Genomic DNA, 14,989 nt, shown 5'->3' on the forward strand with positions numbered 1-14,989 from the left:
ATCCAACGGCAGGATCAGAATAGCAAACCGCTGGGGTGGCCCTCAGGCACTGCCTTGGGTTTAGCTCACCCACACTGCCCCATTCTCAGTTTGTACTCAAAGGAAGGATTGCTTCTGGGCTCCTGCGCTCGCTTTCTGCTCAAAATGAAATTTGGTTATGAAGGTACAAGCCTGGGTGATGCTGACAGCTTTGCTGCCCGGAGCGACTTTACTAATCACTTTCCCCTTAGTGCAGAAGGAGTTTTTCAGGGAACTGTAGGACTAAGGCACGTGTGGTCTGTTTAAGTAGCCACTTGATCACAGGGAAGGCTGTTAAGAAGAGACCTGCAGCTCTCAGGTTTGTATGGCCCCGGGGTAGAGCTGGGAAGTCTTTAGGAGTTTGCTGCACTCTGGCTTCTCCAACACCCTGCTTTGTTTCTGAGATTATGTATTGTCTCCCATCAGCCTCGCAATGTTGCTGGGTTTCGGGGAACGGTCCGCTATGCTTCAGTGAATGCACACAAAAACCGAGTGAGTATCTCCATTTCTTAGGGGTTAAAAGAGAAGGGTTTTTCCCACCCCTGCAGCCACGAACGGTACGTCTACACTACAATAAAAGCTCAGCGGCATGGCCATGGCTGGCCCGAGGCAGCTGACTCTGGCTGTGGGGCTCAAAACTGCTGTGTAGACATCTGGTTCAGGCTGGAGTGCAGACTTTGAAACCCCACGAGGGGGGTGTATGGCAGAGCCCGGGCTCCAGCTCGAGCCCAACTGTCTACACTGCTATTTTTAGCTCTGCATCGTGAACCTGAGTCAATTCACCCAGGCTCTGAGACTCGATGCTGTGGGGGTTTTATTGCCGTGTAGACATAGAGTAGCTCTGTAGCTGCGGGAGGGCTCGGCTGGTGTGAGTTGCTTGTTGCTTACAGCACGATGATGTGTCAGATAACTCCAGCTGAAGTGGAAGGTTATTGATTGTATGTGTAAAAATATAAGCTAGTCATTGGCTTTTCTCGAATTGCCTGTCTAGTATTTGGCAGTTACCATATTTGCTGCTCCTGATAAGAAAAAATAAAGCCATGTCCCTGTGCGGCTCCTTGCCATGGACCCACTGCCCCAGGGCCCCAGCAGCATGCTGGCTGTAGCAAGGCTGTGGCTCCTGGCAGCCTGGCCCTGGTGACATAGAATCATAGAATATCAGGGTTGGAAGAGACCTCAGGAGGTATCTCCTCCCACCCCCTGCTCAAGGCAGGACATGGGTAACTCAGAACTAATCCTAGATTTTTTTCCTCCGAAGAGGGACGTTACTTCTGCAAAATATTTGGCCTATTTCGCCCCAGTCTCCCCCAATGTCTGGTCTTCCCCCTCTCATCCAGTATTTGTAAATATTTAAGTAGTGTTTCCTGTGTGTATGGTAAAATTCTTCTGATGCTTAGACTATGGAACTAAAGTTCCTGCCAGAAGTCCCCTCTGCCCGATCTCCTCCTTCCCTCCAGCCTTTTGGCATCCCAAGTGAGCTGGCTTTTAGGAGGAGATTTGGAAATGCATATGTGTAATTACTGTAAGCGGTAAAACACAGGTCCGGCGCTTTTAATCTTCCCTGGGCTTCCCAGACAGCTAATTAACCCCAACAGTTCTCCCTGGAAATGGGCAGATCAGTGTTATCCTCTCTCACAAATTGGGATGCTGACACCCGAGAGGCTAAGTGGCTAGCTCAAGATCACAGAAGGAGTCAGTGTCAGAAATGGGATTAGTAATCGGGCTTCTAGGCCGGGAGTTGCACTGTGTTCTGCAGCCCCTCCGCAAACGGCCTGCCGACTGCTGAAGAATGGGGATAAAAAGAAGTATTGACCAGCTCCCCTTGCATTGAGCATCATCCATTCTGTGCACTGAATGAGGCAGGGTCCTGTGGGAAAAAATAGCCTGTGACTGTGTAATTACACGCATAAGCACAAGGGCTACAAGTTCAGCTTGCACAGACAACCTCAGTTCCTGAGGTCTGGACACTTGACTGTACAACCTGAATAATATTTACCCTCGTTTCTGGAAGTGTCCTGAGAATGGAGGTGACACACTCCCCTCGACAGACAGTGGTGGCTCTGCACGTGCACCATCTCCCACACAGCAGGAAAGATGCTGTTTGGCTGTTTTTGCTTTACTTTGTCTTCTTTTTCTCCAGGAGATGGGTCGACATGATGACCTGTGGTCCCTCTTTTACATGTTAGTGGAGTTTGCAGTTGGTCAGCTTCCATGGCGCAAGATCAAAGATAAGGTAGGAAACATGGTGACTGAGGTGTAATGGGGGTAAAGTCTGTCCAGCAGCTGTTCCACTCCCCTTTCCTGCACCTCAGCATAGATCAGAAGCTGTTTTCCAGGGCTTTTCAGAAAGCACTGGGCAGAGTCAAGCCCCTGGGCTGTTCCACTGAAACCTCGGGTGTAGGTGTCAGGGAACAACTTTCCGCCTGTCTCAAGGAGAGCGCACCACCCACAGCTGCTGAGTAAGCTGACATTTACATTGAATGCACACTCCACCTCACTGCAGCAGTTCTTGGAATACTCTTAAATCGCCTTCAAACCAAGGCTGCTAACTAGTAAATCTACCAGTGCACTCCCACGGTGCTTCCTGCCGCTTCCCTAGCTACGTTCATGGGACGAGAGCTGGCTTGTAACATCAGCATCGCTGGGTAGGATTTTGGCTGTACTTTAGCGCACACACAAGCGCTTCCTTCCCCTCTCTGATCTCCTTGCGGAGGTTTGTCACGTGGCCTAAAATGCAGTGTGTCCCCCCTGGATTGCTTCCGAGCTGGAAATGAATGGTGCCGTCTCAGCTTGTCTGCCATCACCGACCACCTCAGCCCTGGCTGCTGGCCCATCGTGTCTGTCCTGTGGTGATGAGCTGACTGGTTCCTTCCCACCAGCCAGCTTCCCAGGAAGTGCTAAATGGGAGTGTTGGCTGGCGAATCAGATTGAGTCCGTGGGAATAAAACAGACCATCCAGGTGTTCCTGAAAGATCCCCCTGGGGGAGGAAAGAGCCAGAGAGCAGCCGCCCCTAGGAGTCTCCACTGAAGGGGCAGCTCCCAAGAGGAGTCCAAGCTTCCCTGCATGAGCAGATCAGCCTCACTTTGCTAGGGAGTGTGTGTAAGCAAGACCCTGGGGGCTCCTGAAGGGACTGTGCTGCCCACTGCAGGCAAGTTTCGGCTGAGGGGTTAGGAGTGTGCAGCCAGGAGAGTGATGGTGGGATTGGGTGTATGTCCCCTTTCTGCAGGAGCAAGTTGGCATGATCAAAGAGAAGTATGAGCATCGAATGCTGCTAAAACACATGCCGTCTGAATTCCACCTCTTCCTGGATCACATTGCGAACCTGGACTACTTCACCAAGCCCGATTATCAGGTAAGAGACTGGCCTTGTGGAGAGCCTGGTCATGTCACTGGGGAGGGCTGCTTTGATTTCACAGGTGGAGAGGCCATTCCTGTGAAGCCGGAGAGATGCAGGATCATAGGGTGGTTTGTCACTTTTGAGTTTTTTCCTCTCTCCTCCCACCCCATCAAACAAAAAGCCCCGACCTCTGAGGCAGACAGACCCATCACCATGAACCTTGGTGGCGTGAGAGCTGTTTGAACGTTGTCAGCAGTCTTTTAAAGACAGTTAAAACATCAGTCCCACATGGCATAGTGACAGTCGGGCCTGTAGGGTGCATAATCACCCTATAAATCACCCCCTTGGAAAATCCAGGTTATGTTCCTCAAGGAGCTGTGTCTGAGCTAAGCATGTTACATGTCTGCTGCCAGTAGCTGACTACTCTGCACATGCGTGTCTTCCTTCGGAGGCCCATGGGCCCTGCCTGCAGAATGAGCCCCACTGCACAATCATGCCGGGCAGTTATGCACACATCTGGTCTGCCGGAGAGAGGAACTCCAGGCTCTAGGGACACAGCAGCAGACCAGCAGCATGGTTTAATCAAATCAAGGTTAAAAACGTGCACACTTTCTTTTCCTAGCTCTTAAGAGGTTCTAGGCAGCCAGTGTGGAGAGGGACGCATTGGGAAGCAATGTCTGATGCTCTCTCCGTAACATTTACTTTCTATTCTTGACACCGTTCTTAGAAAGGAAGGGAAAATTAATCTGTCACTTAGGCCTTGGCTACATGGGAAAGTTGCACCAGTTTAACTTAAATCGCTTTTGAAGTTTATTTAGTTAAACCAATGCAAACCCCTGGAGGGGCGATCCAGCCTGCAGATTTGGTGGCTGCATCCCACCGAGATGAAGTGACTTGGCCAAGGGCATGCAGGAAGGCACTGGCAGACCCGGGGATTGAACCCTGAGTCCTCGTCCAGAGTGTTAATCACAGTCCATCCTGGTGCTCGGGCAGGGGGAAGGCTCCCCACACTGTCCACAGACGGCTAAGCGCCCCCAGCTCCTGTCGTGTAATTGACTTACCCAGCACCAGGCGGGCAGGCCTCCATCCATTGCCTTACAGAGACCATCCTTCCCCCTCCTGCAGCTACTGTCTCACTCCCTGCACTGAGCTGCCACCATGGGTGACTCCTTGTGTCTCACAGGCTGTGGGCAGCAGAGCCAAAGCCGTGCATTCAGCCCCTTTACTTCCAAAGACAGGCAGCTGAGTTACTGCTGTACGGGAGACCTGGGGTCTCAGCCCAGCTCTGCCAGCAGGCACGTTTTCTTTTCTATGTGAGCAACTTCTCAGTTACCAGAGCTGAGAATGAGGGATTTCCCCCTTGGAGGTACGGCTGTAAGGTCTCGGTTAATATTAAGTATACAGCAGCACTAACACCAGTCAACAGAAGAGAGGACTTGCACTTATATCTGTCTAGCTCCTAGGCCAGGTCACCTTCCCCTAGGCGACTGGATAGATTGTATGGAAGGGCTCTCTCTCAAGGGTCTGGACTCAGTGCTGGTGTTCCATGCATTGCTCTCCGCAGCCCACCGTGCCACTCCAGAGCATCACCTACAAAGTCCAGTAACTTTGGAACGATCAAGTTCTGGAGCTGGTTCTTGCTGCTGGGCACTAGATCTCAGCTGGGGCATCCCCACGATATTAGCTTTATGGCTCTTACCCATTATTTTCCCCTCTCTCCACTCAAAAAAGCATTATAAAAAGTTACAATTTGTAAAAGAGGTCGTTTGGCAGTGCTGTGTCTCATGGGACACGTTACCAAATGACCCCAAATGTGCCCCATAAACCTTAACCTGGGGCCCTAACTGGGCATTCCTGTTTCCAGGCTGATCTGAGAGGGGACGTGGCTTTTAGAACAGGCTGAAAGTTCAGCTTTCTAGAGACAGGCTGATAGAACCTTAGCTACGTGAAGCCCTGTGATACGGGAGAAAGAGGTACCAACTGGAGCTGGTCAGAAGATTTTCATCAAAAGTTTTCTGGCAGAAAATGTTTGACAAATGCAGAATTTTTAATAAAATCATTTCCTCTGTGTGGGGGGGAGGGATGGTAGGGGAGAGAATTTTTTAAAAAATAGTTTCCAAAAGTTTTGTTTTGGAAAATGTTTGAAATTTAGTTTCAAAACATTTCAATTTGAAATGTCTTTTATGTTATGTTTTTCACTTTTATACTATTTCTATCTAGTATTTTACATTGTTTCATGACATATAGTAGTAATGCATAAGAAGACATGGCGTGTTATCATAGGACGGGGCGTGTCATATTATACACTTTTACCAGTAACATCATTTTATGATGTTAGTCATAATATAGCCAAAGTATTCTATTCTATTTTTATACTTTCAATAAGAAAAGAAGGTAAGCACTTAGTATTGTCATAGGAGGAGCAGCTGTTTTCAATCTCCTAGAGAAATGATTCCAGGGTAACACCAGAAAATTGAAAACAGCTGCTCTTCTAATTAGCACACTCAGCATTTATCTCATTTTCTAGATCCAAGTGTCAGTGTCAGATTGTTTCATTACAACACAAACAGGAAACACTTTGAGCTAGATTAGAAAATAAGGAGGTTTCAATGTGTACTAAGTAGCAGCTGTCATTAATGCTTTTTTTTAATGAAATAAAAAACAAAATAGTATATTTTGAATATTCTATGATGTTATGATGTGATGTCACATGCACTACTGCCGATGTCATGAAATTATGTAAAAATTATAAAATAACATGAAAAAATTAACAGTTTGTTTTGAAACAAACTTTGGAAATTTTTCTGAAATTAAATTTTCAAAACTGAATTATTTCAGAATTTCGGTTTCACGGGAAATTTTTAAAAAATTAAGTTTTTTGTTCCGATTCTGAACTAAAATAAATTTCAAAATGTCAGAAATCCCCATGAAATGGACATTGTGAGTTTGAACAAGCTCAGTGTTTTAGGCATTCTTTAAAGCAGCTGTCAGCTGTTACAGGTCCTATACCTTCCTCCTTGTTGCTATGTTTATTCTTCTAGCTGATCATGTCGGTGTTTGAGAACAGCATGAAGGAACGAGGCATTACTGAGAACGAGGCCTTTGACTGGGAGAAAGCTGGAACGGACATTTTATTGTCTACAAGCACCTCCACGCCACCACAGCAGAACACCAGGCAGACAGCAGCCATGTTTGGGTGAGTGTTATGGTCACACCTGTCATGCTGTCAGCAAGCACTGGGCCAAGGGAGAGTCACTGGAAGGGACACAGGCCATGATTGCCATGGACAATAGGATTAGGTGCAGAAGCCTTGTTCATTTGGCTGTAGAGATGAAGTGCGTATAATACGGTGTGCCCAAGTCACTGGATTGCACCTGGATCCCGAGAATTTGTCTTGGTGCTGTCACCTTGTATGTTCTACTGGTAACGTTCCCCTGGTTACGCTGTTACATTGGGAGGGTGCTGCGCATGATGTGGTGCGTGGCACTAGCCATCGTGCCAATGTACATTACACGGTCCCTGGTGCTCGCCAGAGGGAGCCGTGCGCTGATACACATTATGTGGTATCTGGCTTTCTCCAGTGGGGTCCGTGACCCTGGGACAAAGAGCTATTTAGATATTTTTAAATGGGCTGGAAAAACTCCTCCTGCGGGGGATTGAAAAGATTGGGATTGCCTGTTTTAGCGAGGTGGCGAATCAGAGGGGCCGTGACTACAGTCGATAGAGCAGTGAAGGGCTCAGAAAAGGGGAGTGGGACGTTCTCTTCTCCCCGCCTCACAGCGTTAGGATAGGGGACAGTCAGTGAAACTGAAAGGTGGCAAATTCATGACCGATGAAAGGAAATGGTTTTTCACAGAATGTGTGATTAACCTCGAACTCCTCATCACAGGAAGTCACAGAGGCTGGGAGCTTGTCAGATGAAAGAGATTGAATGTTTATATGGGTGGCAAGAATATCTAGCATTCTAATAGCGAGTGCTGCCATGTTCTGGCAGGGATATTAGATCTTGTATTCTGGGGTTTAAGCCAATCTCTACCTGTTAGAGATCAGGGTAAAACCTAATGTGGGGGTAGCTTAGCCCATATCTGCCTCTTCAGGATTCCTTCACCTTCCGCTGGATCATCAGAAGCGACCCCGTCCAAGACAGGAGACTGGAGTAGGTGGACCCTGAGTCAGTCCTGTCTGACACTTGCTTTGAATAGACATGTGCGGGTGGCATGTTTAGAATCTTCTGAGTGGTTAGCAGCACAATCCAAGAGGAGGCAACTGGAATTTTCTCTGAAGTCGCCTAGGTGCTTGTGAGAGTCCTGTCATACCTGGACGACGAGCACCTGCTCCATCCCACTGGGTAGGACAACGTGGGTCAGGTTTATGGAGCTCCATTGGCTTGAGGCTAGGTGGACTCTTCCCCTACAGCAGGCTATTCCCTAATTGTCTATTCTGGGGAGTCCAGCAGCTTCTCTGAAGCAGGGGTTTTCAGCCTGGAGGTTGTGACCCCCAAGGGGTCACGTATAGGTCTGGGGGACTCCCTTCCTTTGTTTGTGGCTAGAGGGGCGGAGTTTCGTGAACTTGTTGTGGCATGGGTTGCTGGCCTGGGGAAGGTTACGACCCCTGATGCAGCCAGCCTGGCAGCTCCTACATATGGCGTGGGGCGCTGAGGCAGGTCCATGGTGCAGGATATATCAGGGTCCTGGTTCTCTCTGTGATCAGAGTTGTTGTCTTGTCTTGATGTCCCCCGTAGGGTGGTTAACGTCACTCCAGTTCCTGGGGACTTGCTGCGTGAGAACACTGAAGATGTCCTACAGGGTGAACACTTGAGCGACCAAGAGAATGCTCCTCCGATCCTGACAGGCCGGCCGGTGGAAGGGCTGGGCCAGGCTCCTAACATGGCCTTCAACGAGACCGAGGTTTGGGAAGAGACAGACGTGAACCGCAACAAACTCAGGATCAGCATCAGCAAAGTAAGGAACCTTCCTCTTGTCCGGCAGTGAGATGTGCGTGCCCAACTCAGGCCGTAGATTTAAAACCAGAAGGGACCACTGTGACCATCTGGTCTGACCTCCTGTATAACACAGGCCAGAGAACCTCACCCAGTGGGTGCTGCCCTGAGGGAATTCTTTCTCCCTGCTACATGTATGATGCTGTCTACCCCAAACACTTGTGGTTGAACTAATGTGTGTCTTTGAGACATCCCAGCTCAATAGAAAGACTCCAAGCTTTGGAAGATTTGCCCCATCCCTTGGGAAGCTGCTGTAGTATGAGACATCTTCTTCCCTTGTAGGTACTTATAAACCAAGATCAAGTCACCTCTTTATCCTCTCTTGAATAAGCTGCATAGCTTGAGCTCCATAAGTTTATCACTGATAGGCAGGTTTTCCACACCTCAGATCATCCTTGTAGCTCTTCTCTGAATTGCACTTCAAGTTTGTCAGCATCCCTTTTGACGTGTAGAATCCAGAAATGGGCACAGTACCCGGCAGTGGTCTCACCAGTGAGGTAATATCACCTCCCTACTCCCACTCAATATTCCTTCATGTTAGCCTTATGCCACAGCATTGCACTGGGAGCTCATGTCCACTTGATTTTCCCCAGGATCCCAAAGACCTTTAATCACTGGTTTCCCAGACAGAGCCCCCATCCAGTAGATGTGACCTGCATTCATTGCTTCTAGATGAATGACCTTGGATTTCATTGTTTACAAACATGTATTACTTGATTACTGCCATCTCATCAAGTGGTCCAGATCACTCTGTGTCAGTGACCTGTTCCCATCATGAATTACCAGCCCACCAATCTTTCGTCATCTGTTCTTCACCAAGGCGTTTATATTTTCTTCCAGATCATTAATAAAAATGCCAAATATTTTCGGACCAAGAACCGGTTCCTGCAGGACCCCACTAGAAACTCTCTCATTGGATGATGATTCCACATTAACAGTTAGGTCTGAGATCTGTCAGCCAGTTTGTCACCCATTTCATAGGTGCCATACTGATTTTTAGTGCTAATTTTTTTTATCGGAGTGTCATGTGGTACAAAGTCCAAGTATATAATGTCAGCGTGGTTATCTTTATCAACTGGACTTGTGATCTTGTCAAAGAATGATATCAAGTTCATTTGACAAGTCCTTTTTTCCACAAAGGCCTGTTGATTGACATGGATTATATTCCCATCCTTTAGGTCTTTGTGGATTGAAACTCATGTCAACCTTTTCACGGCTCTGCCTGGAATCAATGGTAGGCTAACTGCCCTGTTGCTACCCGGGTCATTCCATGCATGCCTTTTATATATTGGCACGGCATTAGATTTCTTCCAGGCCTCTGGAGCTACTTAGTATTCTAGGATTTATTAAAAATTAACATCACTAGTCTGGAGAGCATCACAGCCAACTCATTTAAAACTCTTGGATGCAAGTATTGTGGACTGGCATGTTCCCCTTAGAGACTGGTGTGTAGTGGAGACAGGATCATACACTAGAATGGGGCAGCTTTGTTTCCATCATGTCTTACATTCTTACGTCCATGTTGTGGAAACCATATGCCACAAAAATCTGTAACTCCTGGTTCCAAAAGTCACCTCAGCTTTTTCTGTTCTTGAGAGCCACCAAATATACTGCAGCTTCTCATTCGGACCTGAGACACCCCTGACAGCCCCGGCACAGCAAATCCACTTGGTGGTTTTCCTTGTGGGTGCTCATTTTGGCTCATGCAGGAGTTATGTCAAATTGTTAGTCTTGGAGCAAGTGCTGCTGGTCTGATTTCCCTCTCTGGTCTGCTCCAGTTGGCAGCCATAGACATTCCTTCCCGACGGTTTCTTTTGCTCGTCATTCTCTGTATTCCTGCTGGATGCTACATACAAGGTACTGGGCCTGGAAAACTTGGCTTCCCCTATCATGCCAGTCTGATTTCCTTTAGAGATAGATGTGAGTTATACCAGGAGCCTTCATGTCAAAGGGGGCATTCAGACCTCCTTTCTGCACAGTAATGGTACATCTTGACAGTGCTGAATGCCAGAGCACTGGTGAGCCATGCCGGAAGGTCACCCACAGATAAGAGAGGCCTCTTCTGACCAGGGTGACCTTCCATCAGTATGAGTGTGCTGCTGTTTCTTGCCAGTTTCCGGGATAAGCAGTTGAGGACCTCCTGCAGGTGCTGAGCACCTGGAGCTCCCAGGAACTTGAACAAAAATTGCAGCTGCTTTACACCAAGCAGGGTTGGGGGCATATCATCCCGCCCCATGAAACTCAGGCCTCTCCTTTTCTTTCTGTCAGAGAACATAAGAATGGCCACACTGGGTCAGACCAAGGATCCATCTAGCTCAGTATCCTGTCTTCCGACAGTGGCCAATGCCAGGTGCCCAGAGGGAATGAACAGAACAGGTAATCATCAAGTGATCCATCCCATTCCAGAGGCTGTAGCTGCGTGCTGCGTGTTTTCAGATAAAAGGACACAGCAGCAGAGCTGCAGCTAATCCCGCTTTGCAGATGAGTCCCAGTCAGCCCCTGGGCAGGAGGAGCTGCTGCTGCTCAATGTAAGTAAGCTCCCAGCTGTGTCGCTGCTTCCAGTGTCAGTCCCAGCCTCCTGTGCTGCGTCAGCACCAGACTGAATGCAGTGGCGGCGTCTGATGCTCTCCTTTCTCCATTGCTGTCTGCACCACTGCTGACACCACCACTGTCCTTCTGGGCATCCTGTCCTGCAGCCCTGGGGCTGCCCTGACTCCCCTCTTGTCCCCCCCATTCAGGCACCAGCCAGACCTTGCCACTTTTCTCCACATCTCTCAGATCCAACCCTTTCTCTCTCTCCCATCCAGGCCCTCTGCTGCTCCCCCCTTCACTACTGCAGCCATCTGCCTCTGGCCTCCCTGCTCCCTTCCAAGCTATGCAAAACCCTGGGCTGAGATCCGCTTCCCGGTCAGCCATTACTCTGACCACAGCCTCCCATTGGCCTCCCTTTCTCCACTGCATCAGGCTCCTTGGCCTACAGCCCTTCACAACTCAGTCCCGCGTTCTTCCTCGCCGCCCCTTGTGCAGAGAGCTGCCTCCCTGGACTAGCCCACAAGATCACTGCCATCTCCTCCAGACCTGCTTCTCCTGTGATCGCTGCAGGAAATCGCCAGCTGATCCTGGGCACGTACTCAGCAGGGATGGCCGGTTCATTATTTAGCTCTTTGTTTCACATACAGTCTAAATGATTTCTATCCTCTGGCATATGTCCACGGTCAGGCCTGCTCTGCACACACAGTTTGTGCCACTGTCTCTTGGGGGCTGATTTTTCACTGATGGGACATACCAGTCCCACCTCAACTGCGGACGCAGGTATGCTGTTAAAAAGGGGCCTTATCCCAATCTGGCTTATTCCCATTCCTCTACAGAAATAGCTACCAGTATAAAATACCATTACCTGGTGCAGCCACATCCCCTCTGGGGGGCATTATCTGCTGTACTTATAGCACTACAACCTTGGTACTCCTCTTGTCCTCCCTCCCCAGTTCCCTCCTGCTTGTTACACTCACGTCTTGTGTCGATGGTAAATTCTGTGGGGCAGGGACCATCTGCTGCCAGCACAACAGCGCCCAAGTCAGGCATGGGCCCCTGAGTGCTGCCAGAAGACCAGGGACTACATAACACCCAGCCCCTGCCAGAAAAGCAGCCCTGGCACAGGAGCAGGCCCCGGGCAGCCATGCCAGGGTCCCGGGTAGGTGGTGTGACAGAGATGATTCTCCCTTGCCCACCTCCACTCCCTTAGCTGCTGCAAGAGTGTTTTTTAAAAGCGAGTTCACTCCAAACACACGAATAGATTAGGTTGAGGAGGTGCATGAAGCTCATCCAGAAAAGACCCTCTTATTCTGAAGTAAGAGGTCCACACAAGGTGTTATTCCAGGACAGCGGTTCTGCTTTAAATTCACCCCCTTCCTTCATGTGGAATAGCTTTCGTGTGTTGACAAGCCCCTACATTCCTCCAAGCACAGCCATCACAGGCCATGAGAGGACAGCTGTGGTTGTATTGTTCTGGAAGGAAGAGACGGGAGAGATTCAAACCCAGAGCGAGCGTCCTAGCCGTGCTGGGTTCTCCCCCGTGTCTGCCATCAGCTCCTTGACATTCTTTGTGTTTTCCCCCATACAGACTCAGTGCATGATGGAAGAGGAACAGAGAAGTGCTGTCTGCCCCAGCTCCCCGATACGGGCGCCTCCAGACTCCCCTACCACTCAAGTGCGCTCTCTGAGATACCGTCGTGTGAACAGCCCTGAGTCGGAGCGCCAGTCCACTGCCGATGGCAAAGCAGATCTACACGAGAGAAGGTTTGCTCACACACCACAGCATCCTTTCTGCTATGCCCTGGGAAATGAAGGGCAAGCGAGCCCACTGGCCTCCTGCCCTGCAGGGGGTATGGCTGGATTTGTAACACATTGTAAAGTGTTTTTCTTCAGCCTCAGTTTCTCTCTGGCTTTTGGTACTCTTGTTGGCATGACACGCTATGCAGGGGCTGCCTACGTAGGCTCCTCCTCCTCTTCGCCCCTCTATAAAACCGCCACATCTCTCTTGTGAAGCCTAGAGACGTTTGTGCAGAGGACACCTGGCTGGTTTGCTAGCTGGCTTCTTGCTGGCACTGAGAAACCAGTTGTTTTATACTCAGCATGCTGCTGCTCTCCCAGCTGGAAACTCAGCAGGTCTGAAGGGCTGGCAGTCTAGGGCTGTGCCATTCTTGAGAGTCCCAGTAGGAGGGTGGCTTCGGGGGGAGATATTAGAAGCTCTGGGATGGCAGGACAGGTGTGCAGAGGGGTTGCTGGAGGCTTGGCAACAGGAAGAGGGGCTGGGGGTCAGTCGCTGGTGGGGGCAGGGAGTCACAGCTGGAAGGGCAGGCGGTTTGTTAGAGGGAGGCAAAGGTGAGTCTAGCAACCGGAGAGTGTTCACAGCACGTGGCTGGCAGCAGGAGGGAGGTGGGAGTGGACCACTAGCCAGGCAAAGTTCAATGGGACGCACCTAGACTGGGGTTTACCTTGCTGTCCCTGAACGTGCTCGTTTCACCCGTTCACCTCCTGGCTGGGGGAGCGTGCTTGTGTGTGCGCACAGCGCACTGGGAAGCTGGAGCACAAGCCCTGACTTCGAGTGGCAAAGGCCACAGGAAAACCTTGTGTGAGGTCCGTGGGGAACGAGGCCGCACTGGCCGTAATGAGGAAGGGGAGCAGTTTAGGGTAGAGGTAGGAAATGAGCATGCCATGAAGTTCAGCACTGGGGCTGTTGTGGTGTGGTTTGGATAGAAATCTGAACCTGCTGATGACACAGGGAGGTGTGGGATCATCAGGATTCAGACACAAAGAACAGGAATACTTGTTGCACCTTAGAGACTAACAAATTTATTTGGGCTTAAGCTTTCGTGGGCTAAAACCCACTTCATCAGATGCATGCAGTAGAAAATACAGTAGGAAGATCTATACACACAGAGGACATGAAAAAATGGGTGTTGCCATACCAACTGTAACGAGAGTGATCAATTAAGGTGGTCTATTATCAGCAGGAGAAAAAAAACTTTTGTAGTGATAATCAGGATGGCCCATTTCAAACAGTTGACAAGAAGGTGTGAGTAACAGTAGAGGAAAAATTGCCACGGGGAAATAATTTTTACTTTGTGTAATGGCCCATCTACTCCCGTCTTTATTCAAGCCTAATATAATGATGTCCAGTTCTGCAGTTTCTCGTTGGAGTCTGTTTTTGAAGTTTTTTTGTTGAAGAATTGCAACTTTTAGGTCTGTAATTGAGTGACCAGGGAGGTTGAAGTGTTCTTCTACTGGTTTTTGAATGAATTATCACATTGGCATCAATATTTCCCTCTCTCTGGAAGAGGGCACATGGTTTGTGGCTCTCAGTGTGGAAGACGCATACTTTCATGTGCACATTCACCCAGGTCACAGAAGGTTCCTCAGGTTCCTCGTTGGTCAAGACCATTACCAATTCAGAGTCCCTCTGCACTAGGTCCATAAATTTCATAGAAGTGACCTTGGACTTGACTGCAGCAAGAGCTGATCTACCTAACAAAAGATTCCATGTCAAGGAGACCCCATAAACCAGGTCACCCTCAGACCTTGCACTTGCCTCTCCTTCCTTGGCCACAAGGTCTCATGCACACACATGATGCCATTTGCCAGGCTCCATCTCTGTTGCTGTCAAACCTGGCTTCAGTCAGTCTACTCACCAGAAAAAGCCAGCATCATTGCCAAAGTAATAATTCTATCCAGAGTTCTAGCCTCTCTTGTCTGGCAGACAAAGCCTGTAGAAAGTTTGAGTGGGGACTCCTTTCCTCACACCTACATCCTGAAGGGACTTCTTAGATCCTTCCCACCATTAGTGAAGCCAACCCCTCAATGGGACCTCAACCTCATTCATTCATCTCTCACCAGACCTCCCATTGAACTTTTAGCCACATGCTCTGTGTCCCACCTCTCGGTGAAAGTTGCCTTCCTAGTTGCCATCACATCAGCTAGAAGAATCAGTGAACTAGGCACACTCGTGGCAGACCTACTGTATATACCTTTCATAAAGGAAAGATCTCTCTTCACCCCCACCTGGAATTCATCCCTAAAGTAATTTCAGAGTTGCACATGAGAGAAAGAACCCACTTACCGAATTTTTTTTCCAAAA

The 14,989-nt window shown here is 49.2% G+C and overlaps 1 protein-coding gene across 5 annotated transcripts in view; it reads left to right on the forward strand.

The window, feature by feature from the left end:
- TTBK1 (tau tubulin kinase 1) overlaps positions 1–14,989 on the forward strand; it is a 158,981-nt gene that overhangs the window by 105,460 nt on the left and 38,532 nt on the right. For 4 of the 5 annotated variants that reach the window (XM_039530539.1, XM_039530540.1, XM_039530541.1 and 1 more), the window contains 6 exons: positions 445–510; positions 2,159–2,251; positions 3,246–3,371; positions 6,398–6,552; positions 8,098–8,317; positions 12,476–12,651. In XM_039530539.1, the coding sequence (XP_039386473.1) occupies positions 445–510; positions 2,159–2,251; positions 3,246–3,371; positions 6,398–6,552; positions 8,098–8,317; positions 12,476–12,651 (836 nt within the window). Of the gene's footprint in view, positions 1–146; positions 338–444; positions 511–2,158; positions 2,252–3,245; positions 3,372–6,397; positions 6,553–8,097; positions 8,318–12,475; positions 12,652–14,989 lie in introns of those variants that run through there. The other variant, XM_039530542.1, reaches the window with a different exon arrangement.

This window comes from Mauremys reevesii, linkage group 3 (genome assembly GCF_016161935.1).
Source record: "Mauremys reevesii isolate NIE-2019 linkage group 3, ASM1616193v1, whole genome shotgun sequence".
NCBI lineage: Eukaryota > Metazoa > Chordata > Testudines > Geoemydidae > Mauremys > Mauremys reevesii.